General features: G+C 34.8%; 1 protein-coding gene and 1 long non-coding RNA gene across 3 annotated transcripts in view; one reads left to right on the top strand and one right to left on the bottom strand.

Annotated features, from left to right (window-relative positions):
- LOC125244215 overlaps positions 1-4,513 on the bottom strand; it is a 48,486-nt gene extending 43,973 nt beyond the window's left edge. The window contains exon 1 of the long non-coding RNA XR_007179253.1: positions 3,237-4,513. This is a non-coding gene — a long non-coding RNA (uncharacterized LOC125244215). The remainder of the gene's footprint in view (positions 1-3,236) is intronic.
- A 474-nt stretch (positions 4,514-4,987) lies between these two features.
- On the top strand, positions 4,988-14,579 carry tbx20 (T-box transcription factor 20). 2 transcript variants are annotated; one of them, XM_048153969.1, is made up of 8 exons: positions 4,988-5,612; positions 6,550-6,793; positions 7,046-7,210; positions 7,592-7,700; positions 8,318-8,476; positions 8,773-8,849; positions 11,319-11,434; positions 12,759-14,579. In XM_048153969.1, the coding sequence occupies exons 1-8, from the start codon at positions 5,486-5,488 to the stop codon at positions 13,097-13,099; spliced, it is 1,338 nt and encodes a 445-aa protein (XP_048009926.1). In that variant the 5' UTR covers positions 4,988-5,485; the 3' UTR covers positions 13,100-14,579. The 2 variants fall into 2 exon arrangements, with proteins under 2 accessions (XP_048009926.1, XP_048009927.1); XM_048153970.1 differs by having other exon boundaries at positions 11,322-11,434.
- Positions 14,580-19,530: the final 4,951 nt, after the last annotated feature.

The following is a 19,530-nucleotide window of genomic DNA, read 5'->3' on the forward strand; positions in this document are numbered from 1 at the left end:
CAAAAGAACAGCTCTTGAAATAGAAATAGAAACCTTTTGTAAAATTATAAAAGTATTTACTATCACTTTTGATCAATTATTTAATTATTTAATTATATATTTTCTGTGTAAAAATAAAATTAAAAATGGAAAAACTAAATATTACATACATATATTACATACAAAATACGTTTATTATTATTGATTAATTTTAATTTAAACATATTTTTTATATAAATCAGCCAATCACCTTGCCAATCACTGTCTGTAGACAATAGTTTGAGAACCACTATATTATGGTAACTGTGAAAGAAGAATGATGTTTTAGAAAATTAAATCCAAATAAAATCCAAATATCTAAATCAAAAATATTTGGGACATTAGTGTTATCCTCTAATAAATTATTTAAATAACTGTAACTCAAAACTACAACGTTGACCACAGCAGAAAGTAAGAGTGGTGTAAACTGAAGACAAATTAGTGTTAAAGGTCACCCTCAAGAAGTCGAAGCCACATCCATCAGTATTATTGGCACACTGCAACATTGCACCCAGCGTTAACCAAACTATGAGCAGCACTCTGACAAGTTCTCACTCACTCACACAAGACTAATGACTTTAAGCCATTTTCACTCTTACTTGGAGCTGCCTTCCCCCTCTGATGGGCCCTGATACAAGCTGGAAGTACAGAGGGGTCTGAGGTGATGAGAAGGCGAGAGGTCAGACTCAAACTTCCTGGGTTGATTTATCCCTGCTTGAGCAAAGACACCTCATTCGTTTTCAGTCCTTAATGAGCCTAATCTGAGATACGTCTAACACCCTCTCCGCATTACACCTCCCTCTCCTCCGAACACTTATCCTCGACAGTCCGTGCTCCCTGCACACACACCGCCTGATCCCAAGCCTGTCCCCAACAGGCTCCGGTCCAGGTCCAGGCCCAGGTCAGGGCAAAAAAAGGGTAGAGGGAAGGGGCCGTTTAGACGGTGGGGTGGAGGAGTGCAGTGAGCCGGCGCTGCATTTGAACTTAACCTCTATGTGCCCCAAGACGGACGTGGCAATTAGCACCAGGGCTCAGCATCAAAAAGAACAGCGCAGCGTGAAGCTTGTCTAATTAGTCATATGAACGGAGGCACTGGCTCAGCCAATGCATGCCTGTCAGCCCGGGCTAGCTTGGGAAGGGCATGCCTTCACTTGGAAGTGAAGGGGAAAACTGGAAAAGCTTCTCTACTTTTCTTAGAACTAGCCTGATGCAACAGGACTTATTTCGCTGCCCTAGAATTTTAAGGTCATTACTAACCATGGCAACTTAGTACAGCTGACCGAATGTTTTACTTTTCCTGTTGAGGCCTCTGAATGAAGGATGATTGTTGTATTTCACGCCTCTGGATTAATCCACAATATAATTAATCCACTTAATATAGGCCTAACAGGAATTTTAATGCCGATAATATAATTCACACTTCATGGGATAATTATAAAATAAAGACAATGTGCTTATGCATAAATCTAAACAAAATATTTTGTTGATGCCTATGTTTTTTTTTGTTTTTTTGAAGATAAAGCAATACTGTCTCTAAACACCAACAAAATGAACACCAAATCTAAAATAATCTGACAGCACAAAAAGTCAAGTGATTTAACAACTGCCCCAACAATACTGTATCTGGAAATTAAAAATATTACTAACAATATTTTACAAATCAGAATGAGTCAGCTGCATATAAGAATACTAATATTAATACTATTTTCAGTTTTTTCATTCAAAACACATTACATTGAAGAGCACTGATACAGGCCTTAGTCAAATTAAGACATAAACCTCCAGTTTCACAGACAAGGCCTAAAGGGTTAGTTCACCCAAAAATGAAAATAATGTCATTAATTACTCACCCTCATGTAGTTCTACACCCGTGAGACCTTCATTCATCTTCGGAATACAAATAAAAAAGATATTCTTGATGAAATCTGATGGCTCAGCGAGGCCTTCATTTCAAGCAATGTCAATGAACCTCTCAAGATCCTTTAAGGTGGTTCTACCTTAATTTTATAAAGTGACGAGAATATTTTTTGTGCACAAAAAAAAAAAAAAAAAACTGCTTCATGAAGCTTCGAAGCTTTACGAATCTTTTGTTTTCGAATCAGTGGTTCAGAGTGCCAAAGTCACGTGATTTCAGTAAACGAGGCTTCGTTTACACGATCCGAACCACTGAACTCACATGAACTGTTTTAAATATATATTTAAATATGTCTTTAGTACCTTTCAGGATCTTGAGAGGTTCATTGACATAGAGGCAATAGAGGCCTCACTGCGCCATCAGATTTCATCAAAAATATCTTAATTTGTGTTCTGAAGATGAACGAAGGTCTTACGGGTGTAGAAAGACATGAGGGTGCGTAATAAATGACATAATTTTCATTTTTGGGTGAACTAACCCTTTAAGCTATAGACTAAATGAATGTTTGAGCTGTTTTAACTGAAAGCAACTTGTATTGACATATCTTAAAATATGTCAGTGCCATTGTTTTGTCTCAAGATGCACACCAGTAATATATATATTTTTTTCTAGTGTACGTTTATAAAAGCTACTTAAATGCCCTAACTGAACAAGGGCTAATCCTGGTTTAGGCTATGCCCTGTCTGTGAAACCGGGCCTTAATACTGCCTTCACGTGTTATCGGAAATTTGATAATTCCCACTTCTGAAGTCGAGATTACGAGCTCATTGCATTCAGGTTTCGAAATGAGAGGGCGTTCATGTGCAATTCTTATCAAGGAAACTCGTATTTACGATAATTCCGAGAGCACGTGAAGGCAGCTTAAGTATACTCGTCCCTTACGGGAAAAAACATTACTGGTGTGCATCTTGTGACAAAACAATGGCACTGACATATCTTAAAATATGACAAAATATATCATTTCCATTGTTTTGTCACAAGATGCACACCAGTTGCATTCAGTTAATACAGCTCAAACAAGCATTTTAGTCCGGGACTAGGCTTAAGCCTTGTCTGTGAAACTGGGCTGGGAAACATAACACCACACAAAACAAATGGCAGTGTTTGTTAAAGTTTCTTGGGCCAATATGATTTGGCCTATACATGACATAAAGGCTAAATGTGATGGAATTAATGCACCTATGAACTCCATTTAGCTTGGATAATAATAGCCTAAATATCAAAATATTCATAACAACATTGTTTACGCGGGCAGCACATTAGTTATAGGCTTATTCCAAAGTAATTGTAAATTGTGGCTCACCACCGTTTAATTATCCCCGTCTGATGTACAGAAATGAATAAAACAGTCGTTTGCTGAATGTAGATGATACTTGATACAGTCAGCAACCCTCGAAATGTATCCGTCAGGTGAGTGTTTGTTAGGTTCCTACTATTTTTGCCCGTATGAAATACTACATACTTAAACAGTGTTGCCAGATCTCGCAAGAAAAAAAACAAAGTGTTTCAATAAAACAAAGCCATAAAAAGAGATTTGCATCATCATAAAACATAAATCATACAAAGATGCATAAAACATAAATTAAACAATGCTACATTGTAAATTACAAAACAATATTTTATTTCAATAATTATATCATCTAAACACACAAAAAGATGATTAGATAGATAGATAGATAGATAGGAATTTAAGAATTAAACTATAATTGCATAATATATTGCTGTTTCAACAGCAGATGGAGATATTTGGTAACTGTTCACATTCTGCCAAGCGCCAGCAAAGCTGTGACTGCGCAAGGCCAAAGTCGCTTATAATATGCGGACATGGCAACACTGCACCTGACGGGCACGTTTCGGGGGTTTGCTGTATCGTTAAAAGTCGCCTTTGGCCGGCTGGCACATCGGCCCCGAAAGTGTGAATAATATTCAGTAAGAAGTTACGCTAAGTGGGAAAGCTTTTAGCACATTATCCGCTGGCAATTGCAGAGTAATCTAATTTTTCCAGCCAAGGTCCCTTATAATATATCTGCAGCATTGGATTTGCATTTGAGTGTCGCCTTAATGGGTTTAAACGCTGTAGATCTGGGGCTCTCGCGTCTCTCCAGAGAGAGTGACATTGAGGATGAGGTGAAAAACACAAGAGTCAGCGCTTTTTGGATATATATTAATATAACTGCACACTACAAAAGCACAGATCAATGGTGAATTAACAGGGAATAATCAAAAACAGATATTGTGATATTAATATATAGCCTATGGAAATCAAATTCGACATGAATCTTTAAAATAAGAATGTAAGAGTGCAAAGAGTCTCATCAACTGATCTGACCAGTTGAACACAGACAGCTTTATTTGAGGGAAACGTGTTGGTTTAAATCTGCAGCAATGATTTCACCGAGCTTGATCGGCATAAGCTTACTAAGTGTTTGACTTGACAAAGGGCCTGTGTCTCAATTTTGGCATCAAGGGAGAGCAGTGGCTTGAGGTGGCGTCTAGACAGGATTTGTTCTTATCAGAAGTTCAAAAGGATAACGCAGAAAAAAAAAAAAATAAAAGAGAAACGTAAGTGTTACTAATCAGATGTTACCGAATCTACAAAAAAAAAAAAAAAAAAAAAAAAAAAAAACAGAAAATATAATAATAATAATATGGGATAATACTATTTTTACTCTTGTTTTACTGTTTTCTGGTCAAATTAATTTATCAATTAATAGCAGTATAATTGAAGAATTTCCAATTCTTGTAGTATTTTTTTTTTTTACTTTAACAGAAAATAATTATATTAATGTATTTAAAAAATTTAAAATAAATAAATTTATAGTGATAAAACATTTCTCTTCTTAATAAGAAGGTCTGTAAATTCCCTCACAAGATGTGGACATTTAGGTTTTCCTGCATGATGGAAGCTACATAACCAGCCATTTTGTGTAGACAGATGTGACGTGTAAACTGTGATGAAGTTTATTTAGCATTTTGACGGCTCTCTCAGTCAGATGCTTTCATTGAAATCAACTTATGAATATGAATAACATCATTCTGACGTTCCATGTTAACCTTGAGGCGTCCAGTCACAAAATGTTAATAAACATTCACAAGCCACGCCTACATATTAAAAGTATTCGTTATGATTCGCCAGCTCACCGACGCCCTCTCACTAACGTCACTCATTCAGCAAATCAGAAAGACATACGCCACGCGAATAAATTAATATTCATGAACCAAGTCTTCACCATAGTAGGATTTGTAAATAAACAATGGAGAGTGTTGAAGAGCCAATGAACTAGAAGCAACACAACGATTGGTCGTGGCTGTGTACGACGGAGGGGCTAGTGAAATTAAGGAGCCTTGCAAGTGTCCCAACACTTACAATGAAAACCTTGCTTGTGCAAGAGAACTAGAAGGACACGACACACAATGTCCCAGCCGCTTTGGAAGTAACAGCCTGCTGCAATCTTCTTAATCCTGACTAAAATATCAGCTTGCAATTTAAAGTAATTTCGGGGCTTACTCTGGACATTTGAGCTGTTGAGAATAGTTTTGAGCACCCGCACCATGGAGTACACCTCTTCCCCCAAACCACAGCTCTCTTCTAGGGCGAATGCTTTCTCCATAGCCGCTCTCATGTCAAGTGGGAAATCGAAGGACAAGGAGTCGGAGGAAAACACCATCAAACCGCTGGGTAAGATCTGACTCTTTTACGGTTGAAAGTTTTGATGGCGACCGTTAACGTTACGTGTTTTGTTTTGAACGTGAGGCGTAAGGTAACATCATCAATGTCAAACTAGAGCATTATTTATTTAAAGACAATGTAAATCGTCGGTCGTATAAATAATTACAGAAATAAATTAGGCTACATAAATATTTACACAGGCACATTGTAGTGCGGTCGCAAAATTGTAGCCGAAATATTCTGAGGAAATAGGGTAAATTGGTGACCTGTCAATATGAGGAGGAATTCCGTTAAGCTTTTTAAAATATAACTTAGATAGGCCTATAAAAGAAAAATCTCGAGTTTTGTATTTGACCAATTTGTGTTGTTTTGTAAATATTTTGTACACTTTCCTGTCAAATCAAATCAATAGATTTAATTTCATAGATAACAAACCATATCGTACGCGTATACCTGTTTGTTTTACATTTACACATTACAATCAAAATAATAACGAAATCTTAATTAGTCTATCCGTAAATATAAGATTTAAAAACATGAATAGTGGTGTATTGGTGTATTTCTTTTAATTTTAGACCACTAATAAATCATTAATGTAAATAAATAAATAAATAAAAATACTTCCATGAATAAATATATAAGCAATAAAAAATATTCTAAAAAATATATTTATTTTCGGGTCATTATGAATTGTTTGATTTTGTTGTTTTATAAAGAATAGCAATGCAAATTGTTTTTACATGCTATAGCCTATTATTTTTACATTTCATATCGTATATTCTATAACGTTACAGTGTTAAAGCAAATCATGTAAACGTTATTATGCTGTTCCTGTATATGATTATTTGATATTTTATTAGAAACAAACATCTGGCTCCCAGGCTTTAATATATTTTGTAACACCAATTGCATTACATTTTTTTGCACACATATATTTTAATTCTAGAACAATTCGTGGAAAAGTCGTCGTGCCACCCAAACCTCGGCGATCTGCCTTCGCTGGAAACCCACGGCGACTTCAGCGGCAGCGGCAGCGGCGGAGCTCCGTTATGTACCGAGCCGCTCATTCCGACGACCCCCGGCGTGCCCAGCGAGGAGATGGCCAAGATCTCCTGCAGCCTCGAGACTAAAGAACTGTGGGACAAATTCCACGAGCTCGGCACGGAAATGATTATCACAAAATCTGGAAGGTAAAAAAACTGATGTTAGTTTTAAACCAGCCAACGAATTTAGCCTATGAGATGAACTGTTATTTATTCGCTTTTTAGGATAGGCTATTATTTTTAAAGGGTAACGTTAGTCATATTTCTGTTGTCAGGTTTACTTCAGCTCGTTTATTTATTTATTTATTTATTTTTCATTTATTTTTCACATTGAACCATTTTATTCTTTTAAAAAAACATGTTTACTCACGCTAATGCCACTCACTTTTGCTTCAACAGACGAATGTTTCCGACAATTCGCGTGTCATTTTCCGGAGTTGATCCTGATGCCAAATATATCGTGCTAATGGACATCGTTCCAGTGGACAATAAAAGATATCGATACGCCTACCACAGATCCTCATGGCTTGTGGCGGGGAAGGCAGATCCACCTTTACCTGCCAGGTAGGAAGCTTTTCATATTAGCCTACGTGCGTTGTTTCGCTGTTTTTTAAATTAATTTTAATATTAGTTGCTTTATAATTATTATATTGTGAACGGCCGCTGCAACTGAAAAGTGAATAAATCATTACGAAACAGATGATTTTATGTGTATGCGGTAATTCGCTTAAAATGTTTATGGATAATTCTAACACACGCTCTATTATTTTCAGTTTTTACGTAAAAAGCGTTTATTTTTTGTGAAATGTAGGCTAAATATTGGAATAAAAGGTAGGCTAAATTTGAAAAAAAAAAAGAAAAGAAAATCTAATAATGCACATATATGAAAATGCGATCTACAGCATGAATAAAAAAAAACGATTTTGTTCTCTTTTTATTTTACAGGTTGTACGTGCATCCAGATTCGCCGTTTACAGGAGAACAGCTATTGAAACAGATGGTTTCCTTCGAAAAAGTGAAGCTTACAAACAACGAACTGGACCAACACGGACATGTAAGTCGAAAATCTTTAAATAATCAGTGTGTACTTGCTGCTTTACGTTTTATTCTGTGTAGCCTATATAATGAAATAAGTAAAAATAGTGCTTAAATATAAAGTGGCTTTACACAGAAGATATTTTGCCTGTGAAATCCAGTTCTCTCATTTGTCTCAATATATGATGTACAGATTTGTCAGTCAAACCTATTTGATTTTCAATAAGCCTATATACAGTATACAATTTTGATATACAACACAGCTTATATTGGGCTGATGAAGCATAATAGTGTTTTTTGTAAAAATATAATAATGTTTAATGGTTTAATATGCATAATAATAATAATAAATATTTAATATAAAAATACTATTTATAATGTATAATTAATTAACTCCAAGGGTTTTGGAAGGATGATTTTAAATATATTGTTTTTTATATTTATTTATATCACAAACTCTGATTAGACACATTTCTTTACCTTATAAATTATGCAATATGTCAACACACAGTTCTTGCACAATTCTTATTAAACTGTTCTTGGGCTTTTATTGAAATATGCTCTATTATATAATATGCAGTCAGGGAAATATATGTATATAGCAAATCACAATTCTTTCTCATATTCCTTTAACAGATCATCCTAAACTCCATGCACAAGTACCAACCCCGAGTTCATATCATCAAGAAGAAAGATCACACAGCGTCACTTCTTAACCTAAAGTCTGAGGAGTTTCGTACATTTGTCTTCACTGAGACAGTTTTCACTGCAGTCACTGCTTACCAGAACCAGCTGGTGAGTACAAATCAACCAGTTTCCTTTGTAAGGCACCTGGAAATTATATTTATGCAAGAATGCTTAGATGTATGTTTTTATATATTTCCCCCATTGACTACTTTTATTCTGCTGCAAACTATAGTAGTACTAATATTTTGCCAACGGTTTAATATTGATTCACTTTTAGCAGAACAATTTACTGGAAGACATCAGTCATTCCATCCGGACTTATGTTTTATTTAATGCTTATGGCAACATGTGGGAGAGGAAAAGATCTTCTGGATTAATTTAGTTGTTTCCTATTTTCACTACAGATAACCAAATTGAAGATTGACAGCAACCCTTTTGCCAAAGGCTTCAGAGACTCCTCCAGACTCACGGATATCGAGAGGTATGAGGAATTCTGCTGCTAGTCGTGTTGATTTCTGACATGTGTTCAGAGCAGTGAGTGATTGCAGAGGGAGGAGCAGCTGCTCTGGGGAGTGAAGCGTGTGTGTGGTGGGGGAACGTTCAGCAAAACTCATTAACAAGTGCACAAGTGGCTTTTCATTAGAGGCTCATTAGACCTAGATGTGTGTGGGTGGGTTGGTTCAATGAAAGGAAGAGAAAATAAGCTTTAAAAAAGTTATTAAAAGAATGGTTCATGTGGTAAAATTAATAAATTAATTAATAAAACAATACATTTTATTTTTAAGTGAAAAATATTGTTTAACATCAATTGAATCAAAATGAAATTTAGATCAGGTAGAAAGAGCATCTGAAGGTAACATTCACAGGTTAGCATGTTTTTATATTATAGGCTGTTTATTTATTTATTTAATAATAATGCACTTTTTTCTACATACAATATATTTTAATTAAATAAATATTAACAACAACAAAAACAATTGAATGACCCAAAAATAATTTTATAAAACTACACTCTAAAACATGGGTTGAAAATGGACAAACCCAGCGTTTGGGTTAAATGTTTGCCTAACGTACTGTGCAGTTTTATTTAACTCAACTATTTTTTAAAATTGACTTTATGGATGGCTTGAAATCAACCCAAAATAGGTTGGAAATTAAAAATCAGACACATAATTACTAGAGGCAACAATAATAATCAAAAGGTGAACATTTATTAATAATCAATTTAAAAAATGTTTATTGTTTAATTATTGTTCATTAAACCTGTTAATAAATGTTTATTTATTAAACATATTAATAAATGTTCATTTCCAACATACTTTAGGTTCATTTTAAGCAAGAAATACAGTAATTTTTAAACAATAGTTGAGTTAAATAAAACTTTCCAGCAGGTTGGGCAAACATTTAACCCAACCGCTGTATTAAAACAACCCAATCTCTGGGTTTGTTGATTTTCAACCCAACTTGGGTTGTTTTTAACCCAGCATTTTTTAGAGTGTAGAAATGCTGGAAATGACAAATTTTGGCAATGTGCTCTCTAATTATACCAACAAAAATAAATATAAGGTTTTGATCAGATGGAACTAGCATCTAAAAGTAATTGTTGTAGGTTGCCACTTTTTATTTTAAATGTATTTCTTTTATATACATTTATGAATAAAGCAATTTTTGCCCACTAGTAAATGTGTTATATGGTCTCTAAATATCATACATTTTAAATAAGTCAATATGCACAAGAAAAATTGTCAGTATCACTGACTTTTCTGACCCAAGATTCACGAGCAAAGCAATTGAATGACCCAAAAATAATTTGATAAAGCTAGAAATGCTGGAAATGACCGATTTTGGCAATGCGCTCTCAAATTAGCATTCCAGTTAAACATTTGCCAGCAAGTTCCATTTCAGACCCCAAGGAAAGAACAAGCGAAAGTCAATGACTGCCAAAAATACCACACAAAAATGCATCCTGCTCTCTTTCTCTCTCTCTCTTTCTCCGTCTCTCTATTTCTTCTTCTCTTTGGAAGGGCTGTGAATTAGATCTGATCAATTGATCTTCAGGGAGCTGCAGAAATCGCATTAGTCTGGAGTCGGGCACTGCACTAAAACACAGCGTAATTCAATTGGGCCCCGTGACTGATTGAAAACAGCCACCCAAGTTGTAGGGCTGCGAGGCCCCTCTCCTCGGGAGCGCATCGCAGATAAAAACACACATATTTGTATTGCGCTGCTGACAGATATTGCACTTTCCTAACCTAATTGGGAGGCTAATGTGGACGCATGGCTCTTGTGATGCAGACCATCTCAGCCTGTCTGAGGAGTCTAATCTAACAGGAGCTAATGCACTTACTGCAAGGCTAGCAGACACACTTCTCTCTGCGCACTTGCTGTGTGTTAACATATTTTTATGTGCATGTTGTTCAAGCTAGTTTGAACTGATGCAGTGAATGCAAAACCTGCAGAGAGACAAGTTGGATGCGTCATTCGTACCATCAAATTAGCATATTCACATCATAATGAATGGTTAAAAACGTTATAATAGTAAATAAAATTTATTAATTTTCTCACTTTGTTTGTTGCAGCCACAGAAGTGTGTTAGTTCACCTAAAAATTTAAATTCTGCCATCATTTACTCACGGTCATGTTGTTCCAAACCTGTATGACTTTCTTTCTTCTGTACATACAATGAAAGTCAGTGGGGTCCGATGTTGTTTTGGACCCCATTGGCTTTTTTGTATAAACAAAAAGAGTTTAAACTTTATTTAAAATGTGCTCATTTGTGTTAATTTTTGGATGAACTATCCCTTTAAATGAGTGTGTGATGCTTTGAACAATAATGGTTTAGTCTAATAAAATGCAATATATTTAAGCTATTTATGCACATCACGTGATTTTGTGTAAGCAGTTGTGAATATAGAGATATATTTTGGGCTGTTGTCTTTTGGTTCTGCTGTAGGGAAAGTGTTGAGAGCTTGATCCACAAGCACTCTTACGCGCGGTCGCCCATTCGGACTTATGCTGGTGATGAGGAGACACTGGGTGAAGATGGACACTCGGCACACAGTAGAAGTAAGAAAATCCTCCTGTACAGTAAACTGTAAATATATCCTGCTAAAATTTACTTGAGCTGTGGATGCCAGAATTTCAGTGTAAAAATAAGGTGATGATGTTTCCAGTATTACAGGATGTGTTATTGATGCTTGTATATTTTATAACCATATATTTCATCAAATGATATAATGTTAGTATACCAATTTACTGCTTTGTACCTTAAAATGTAGTGATAACAACTAGAATAATACAGGTAAAATAGACAGACGATGATAAGTTCATCGTATAGATGGTACACACACACAAAGACAAAGCACCTGACATGGCACATGACACTAAAATAATGCATTAAACATTATCTAAATAATATAAAATGTAACACAAAACACCCTAATATACTTAAATGATATCAAAAATAAGACTTAACAGAATAATGTCACAGTTTCAAACAGTTAAGTTTTTTTCAACATATATGGTATATTCTTAAAGGGATAGTTCACCCAAAAATGAAAATTCTGCCACCAATTACTCACCCTCATGTCGTTCCAAACCCATAAGACTTTCGTTCATCTTTGGAACACAAATGAAGATATTTTTTATAAAATCTGAGAGCTTCGATCCCTCCATTGATAGCCTATGCAACTACGTTCAAGACTCAGAAAGGTAGTAAAGACATCATTAAAGTACTCCATGTGACTCCAGTGGTTTAACTTCAATTTTATGAAGCGATATGAGTGCTTTGTTTGTGCAAAAAAAAGCATAATTTACCACTTTATTTACAAAATATACATGGATTACTTTAATGATGTCTTGACTACCTTTCTGGGGATTGAAAGTGGTAGTTGCTTAGGCTGTCAATGGAAGGACAAAAAGCTCTTGGATTTCATCAAAAATATCTTAATTTGTGTTCTGAAGATGAACAAAAGTCTTACGGGTTTGGAATGACATGAGGGTGAGTAATTCATGAATTTTAGAGAAATTTTATTTTTGGGTGAACTAACTCTTTAAAAACAAAGGTTCTGTATTGGCATTGATTGTTCCATGAAGAACCTTTCACATTCATGGAATCTTTCCATTCCACAAAAGGTTCATTATAGTGAAAAAAAAATTTCTTTAGATTTTTAAAATGTTCTTCACATTAAGAAAAAAAATTGGTTCTTTTAGGAACTGTTCACTTAATGTTTTTTGGGAGCATTGTTGCAAAAACCTTTATTTTTAAAGTATCAGTTAACTAATTAACAGGTTTTTACTGCAGCAAAAATTACTAACATTTGTTCATGTTATGCTGTAAATCTGCACATTTTATGGTACAAATTATGCATTCATTTCTTTCCCTGCATAGGCTCGGCGTTCACTGCATCGGACAACCTCTCTCTCAGCTCTTGGGTCACGACCACATCTGGCTTCTCGGGCTTTCAGCACCCTCAGTCTCTGTCTGCCATCGGAACCAGCACGGCGTCCCTGGCCAGTCCTCTTCCTCACCCCATCCAGGGCTCTCTACCCCCTTACAGTCGACTGGGCATGCCTCTCACCCCATCCGCCCTGGCCGGCTCCATGCAGGGCAGCGGGCCTACCTTCCCTTCCTTCCACATGCCACGCTACCACCACTATTTCCAGCAAGGGCCCTACGCCGCCATCCAGGGACTGCGCCATTCTTCCACAGTCATGACCCCGTTCGTATGATTCCTGCCACTTCAGCCTGATAAGATTTCCCTATTGCCGGCATGCGAAGACACACGCAAAACACACGCTTACACGAACGGAAGAACCACATGTAAATAACATTGACATTACCTAACGACCCGGACGTGCTGCTTCTCGCAGTTGTGCTGGAGAAAAAGTGAACGAATGAGCCCAACGGACACGGATTCTCATAACTTTGAGGATGCCTTTTTAGCGCTGATAAGAGACTCGGAGATCTTTCTGACATGTTTATGCTACCTGTAACGATTCATCTCACGCCTTTATCGCCGCTCAGAGCCAAATGAGGGAGAACGTAACTCGCTGAATGTTACACTGGACAACTGCTGTTTCTCATTCCCCATGATCCATCACCTCTTAATGATATGATATCTGCCAACCACTTCAGCCCTCCTGTTCGAATTGTCAACACTAGAGGGCGCTGTGCTTTCTGAAAACAGCAATACTGGATGGAAACATTATATATGTGGACTCAAAAATGTTGGACAGGTTGGTTTTATCTTTCTGGTCAGACAAGTATCTTCTTTAAGGCATTTAATTGTATTTCGTATTTGAGTTGCTATTCTGTTCTCAGCAAGAAAAACTGTAAATGAACAGATCTGTTAAGATGAGGGTGAACTGCAACTGATATGAATTAGCAGACACTGTGTCGCAACCAAGAAATCCAGAGGAAAATGCACATATTTCTGGTTTGGAACTGGCTAATAGAAGAGCGAACACTCAGAAAACTGATCTATAGCCACTCGAGGCTGCTTGCCGACAGCCAGCTTGCAGGAAGTCTACACCTGTAAATAATGGGCTAATTTTTAAATAATAGGCTCGTCTTCTCTAGGGGAATGAGGGAAAGTGGGTGATTTGTGGCTGAAGTGGTCCTATTTGTACAGTCACATCGACGACAATTCATCAGCATCCTGTAACCAAATCACGGAGAAACAGCACTAGCCATAATAGCCAGATGAAGAGGAACTGGTGTGCGTGTGTGAGGAAGTTAATGATGATGGCACTGTCTTTTATTTTTCCTTCAAATTTGACCAAATCAGGACAGATGAGCATAAATACACAACCATCCAAACAGAGCCACACAATGCAAATAATGAGTCGAAATGTTTGTGCATTTTAGGGTTCAGGGTGTTTTATTCAGATTCAGTGTGATGTCAGAGTAAAGGGGATAAAAACATGTGCCCACCATTTTCAAGCCTTTGATTTGTTATGAACAGACTGTACAAACAGTTATGTAGTTGCAATATATTAGCAAATGTTTTCCTTTTTTGTTTGTGTGTATTTTTAAGTCAGATGTATCCTACTCATAAGGAGTCAGTCATCTGACAATTTTTGTTTTGATGCCTTTTTTAAGTGCAATATATTTATTTCAGCTATGAAAAAGATATGGCTAATGTAATATTTGAAGCAATGATAGATGTTATTTGTAAACAAAAAGAAATATACTATATCACCCCAAAAATAATGTTGTGAGAGTGTGATTTTTACGTTTGCATTTTTGTTATATGCTGCCTTCACAATCATTGTACTAACAATACCATATTGAAATTAATCTACATTTTAGGTTTACACTATGAAATTTGTATAAAATTGATATATAGTACATTTAAAAAACAGGGAGGGGAAAAATTGACCAGTGAGTCTGCATCTATAATAATGTAAAATGACATATTACTGAAAGCTGATTTATTTATTTTTTTATATGATTGAAATGTGAGGAACATTAATTTAACATGAATTAATATAATTAAAAAAGCCCAAAACTACCTTTTTATCTACTTTCCTTTTATTAAATATACTTAATGTTACTACATTTGACATTGCATTAAAGTGGAAACATTTTGTGAAAATGAACTGATGAACAGAAAACATAAATATGTGCAATTATTTAACACTCTTTTTACTCAACATTACACAAAGTGTTTGCTCTGATCTTTCATACAGATTCTGTTCCTCTGAAAGACCTGATATTCTCTTTCAAGTGAGCAAATTATGTACAACTTTCTTCAGTAATTCCATAAGTCTGTCTATATGTATTCATTCATAAAATCATTCAAATTGAATGATTTTATGATCATAAATTCTTTGACGCCTGGGAGAGTTGCACATTTAGGAAGTTAAAGGGTTAGTTAACCCAAAAATGAAAAAACTCATAATTTACTCATGTCGTTCCAAACTCATAAGATTTTTGTTCAAGTTCAAAACACTAATGAAAATGAAATTTCTGTCACTCCATTGACAGTCCACACAACTAACATTTTGACGCTTCAAAAAGTTCATAAAGAGATTGTAATACGAATTGAGCGGTTTAGTCTAAATTTTCTGAAGAGACACAATCGCTTTATATGATGAACAAATTGAATTTAGGCTTTTATTCACATATAAATATTGATCAGCTAACATAAACAGAAGCTCAACCGTGCCTGCTGGACTCTCGAGAACAGGCTTCAAAACTAATATAAAAACTTTTAATTATATGGAATTGTAAAAAGAAAAAATATATATAATTAATTAATTAAAAAAGAACACAATTTACCAACCAGAAGCCAATTTTCTGTAATTTCCTAATCTTTATGGTCTATTCTTTTTAACAGCGCATTTATTGATTAGTTGAAATAAATGGATTTGCTAGCTAAATCCCCAACAATTATCTGACTGTTTCTGACTGATCATACAAGAGGTGACACCAATTATCATTTATTATTCTGCATGTGTTGTACAGCAGGAAATGTCTAAGGTATCTATAGCATAATTCTAAATATAAAGATGGCCTCTCTATCACACAGCCATCACTATCATGGACAAACCAACAAATCGATAGCAGGTCGTTAGTCACCGTTTCACCAGGAAGAAAAGGCACTTCTACCCTCTGATAAAAATCAGTTACATCCTTTGAAAATAAATAAATAAGCAAATAAATAACATCCAGTGAGAGGGTGATTGGATTAAATAGATAGGGGAAGGGCGGTCTGAGGGTTGTGAGGTATGGCTAAAGAAATTGAAAGGAACAGTTCACCGGGGAGTCCATTTTAAGGAATAAGAGTGTAATTTACACAGCAAGGACTGCCAGCTAAATCTAATGTAATTTCATTCAATTTTGCATGTTTTCCCCCCTCCCCGCCATGTTTCTTTAATTTGTCTGCAAGACAAAAAGAGCACATTTCAATGATATAAGCAGGAATGGAAAACTGTCTGCTGTCTTTGCCAGTGAATTAAGGTTAACCCACATCCCTGTCAATACAGTCCACGTTGTTTATTGCCTCTATTAAACCATGGCAATTTCAGTAAGAGTTTTATAGATGCTTCACTTACTTTTATTTGAAAAAATACATAAATATTTAGATAGTAGATTCAATTTCAAGAGTCCGAGTCAAACAAAACACTTTTTTCGTGAATGCTTGTAACATACACTATTTCCTATTTAATTAAGAAAAAAAAATGTTTAGGCCTATATGTTATGTAAAAACTCTTAAAAAATCTATCTATCTATCTATCTATCTATCTATCTATCTATCTATCTATCTATCTTTATTGCCAAGGATAAACAATATACAGTTAACTGAACACGTTTACCTTTTGTGACAAAATGCCCCAAAATTACCAGTTGTCACAATGGAAAATAGCAACAGCCTTTTCAGCAAAATTTAAACAGCAACAATTATGAAACACAAAACAGTTCATTAAACAAAAGTATACTGTACATACACACAGTTACAGTTTTTCTCAATCGCTTTGGTACATTTTTTAAAACAGTCTTAACATTCTCTAAACTGTAAATGCAATCGTCATAACTGTTTGCGGAAACATCTGATTTCTATTGCATGTCTGCAAAATGTAGTAACTCACCCAAAATAATTCATTCATGCTTCAAAACCTAGTTATTGTGTCAGTAAATTGGCCAGTGCCACCAAAATAAAAAGTGTTTTTGTCATCATGTGAGCCATACTGGTCAAAATGTTTACATGTTTTTTCAACATGGAAAATTTGTTTTTTGCACATTTTTGTTGACACTGACTACAAGAATGTTAGTTTTGTCTAGCTGAATGCTCTTGTGTATTAGATGAGTCATTCCATGAAACTGGTATGATTTGGACTTAAACATTTTTAGATTTTTTTTTACCAAAATATACTACTTTTCTGAACAACCCACAACATTAATGACATATTTAACTTCCAGAAAAACATATTTTCCCATCTCAGGCATCAAATCCCTATTATCATTGGTCATTATTTTAAGTTATGGACACTATGGGAGCTCTCTGAATATTATTATAAAATGTATTTGTGATCAAAATCAACATTTTCCTATTAATCAGATGTCCCTCACACTAATTTAGTAATTGCAAATATAAAAGTTACATAAAATCTCACACTTTTGCTATACTAAAGCCTGAAATGGGCACTTTTTGTGAAAACAACCTCATAATTTTTTATCAAAGGCTTAACTTCAGAATTTGAACTAAAATCAGTATTCTTATGTATACTGATTTTAATTTAGAAGAATCAATTCTTAATTGTTCTGAACATTTCAGACAGAATTCAACTAACTTTAAATTACTTTTTCATAAACTTAACAAACAATTTTTTTTTGTGTGTGTGATTTTTTTGCCCAAATTGGCCATTACTCTATAGTGAATAAATGGAGAGTGCATGGCATGCATGATATTAAGAAATCATGAATAATGTTGAAATAAAGATAATTTTCACAAGTAATAGTTTTCTATCTTTAATTGATGTAACAGGGTTGAGCCGTTAAGCTTGACAAACACAATTTCACAACATAATTTAGTTATAATTATTAAAGAAGGTGGTAGTATGACTGTGTCTGCTCACACTGTTGTTCAGAAGACTTCTATGATGTCACTTCCTATTAAAGATGTCACATAAGTATCAGTTCATTATTTTTATAGAGGGAGGATGGTTTGTGTAACGGGGTTGAGGGGTTACTGAGGAACTAAATCATGTGATTTTAATGAATTTACTTAGAAAAAAAAACATTACCAGCAAAAAAGCAGAGATGGATATTAATGGGAATGACAAAATGAATGGACTTTTTTCTCATTTTATTATTCATATTCCAAGTACACTTTCATAGAAGGCCTTGAGGGACACGACAAAATAGGTGGTCAACTGAAAAAAATAATAATAATAATTTCTAATATGAAGATAAAATGTATGTCAAGTTTTTAAACATTATTAAAGGAGACATTTCAATTAAAGCTTTTAAAAATATATTTTGGTGACCCAATAGATAAAATACACTGAAAAAGGTCAGAGAGACTCAAATCGTACCGGTTTCGTGGAATGACTCAGATACAGATTTTAACATAGGTAAAAATTTGCTGGGAAAGGTCAATAATACTGTAGTAGACAAAAAGATAATGAACATTTTTATTTATACAGTACATTTATTTTTGTAGAAATGTTACATGTAAACTGAAGATTTACAGCTGCTTGTCTTGTTCATTTTTACACTCTTTCTGTATTCCTTTAACATGACCACCACACATTTTTACATGACTTCATATTGCTCTTCCATTACAAGCAATTGTGAATTTTCATTTTACATGTAACACATTTCTACAAAAATAAATGTACTGTATAAATACAACATGCTGTAGCTGCTGCTGTTCAGGGTCGTGACGTTCCTCCATGTTCAAAAAACTCCATAGCCTATATATATATATATATATATATATATATATATATATATATATATATATATATATATATATGCTTCCAAACTTAATTAGTTGATTGGTAAGATTGTGATTCCTATTTTATTACAATGGCAGGCCATCTGACATTACAATCATTGCATGTCAGATATTTATTGAATATACATGCATGTCTGACATATTTAGATAACTGAATGGATAATGTTGCATGTAATGGCTCACACAATGAAAGAATGTTTAGAAGTTGTGAAGAGTTTGACAATTTCAGCTCATCAGTTTTGATCATGTGCATTTAGTTATTGTGCAAATTGAAGACAATTGCACTTACTCTTTTGCACACGTGCACCAAAACACATGCAATTTGCTTAAATCAATAAGAAATTCAAATCTGATGTGAACAAAAAACTGTTCTGAGATCTAACTTATTGTTTTGAGAATTGAGCCAAAGCGATTGAGAAAAACTGTAACTGTGAGTTCAAATCTTCCTTTGTACTTGAGTTTTATCTGAACGTATTTCATTGCGATTTTGTTGTTTTGTTTGCCAAACAAATATGATGATATTCGAAGTTTAGTTCAGAGGACAGGATTCACAAAATTGTTTCTATTTAAGATGATTTGATTCATGGTGTTTGAAACCTACATACAAAAACACTAAACCTACTCAGAAACAGCCTTTGACTGACCCATGTGACAACTAGCCCCCGTCTCCCCTAACTGATACAGTTATCAATCACA

Source organism: Megalobrama amblycephala, linkage group LG13 (genome assembly GCF_018812025.1).
Source record: "Megalobrama amblycephala isolate DHTTF-2021 linkage group LG13, ASM1881202v1, whole genome shotgun sequence".
Taxonomy (NCBI): Eukaryota; Metazoa; Chordata; class Actinopteri; order Cypriniformes; family Xenocyprididae; genus Megalobrama; species Megalobrama amblycephala.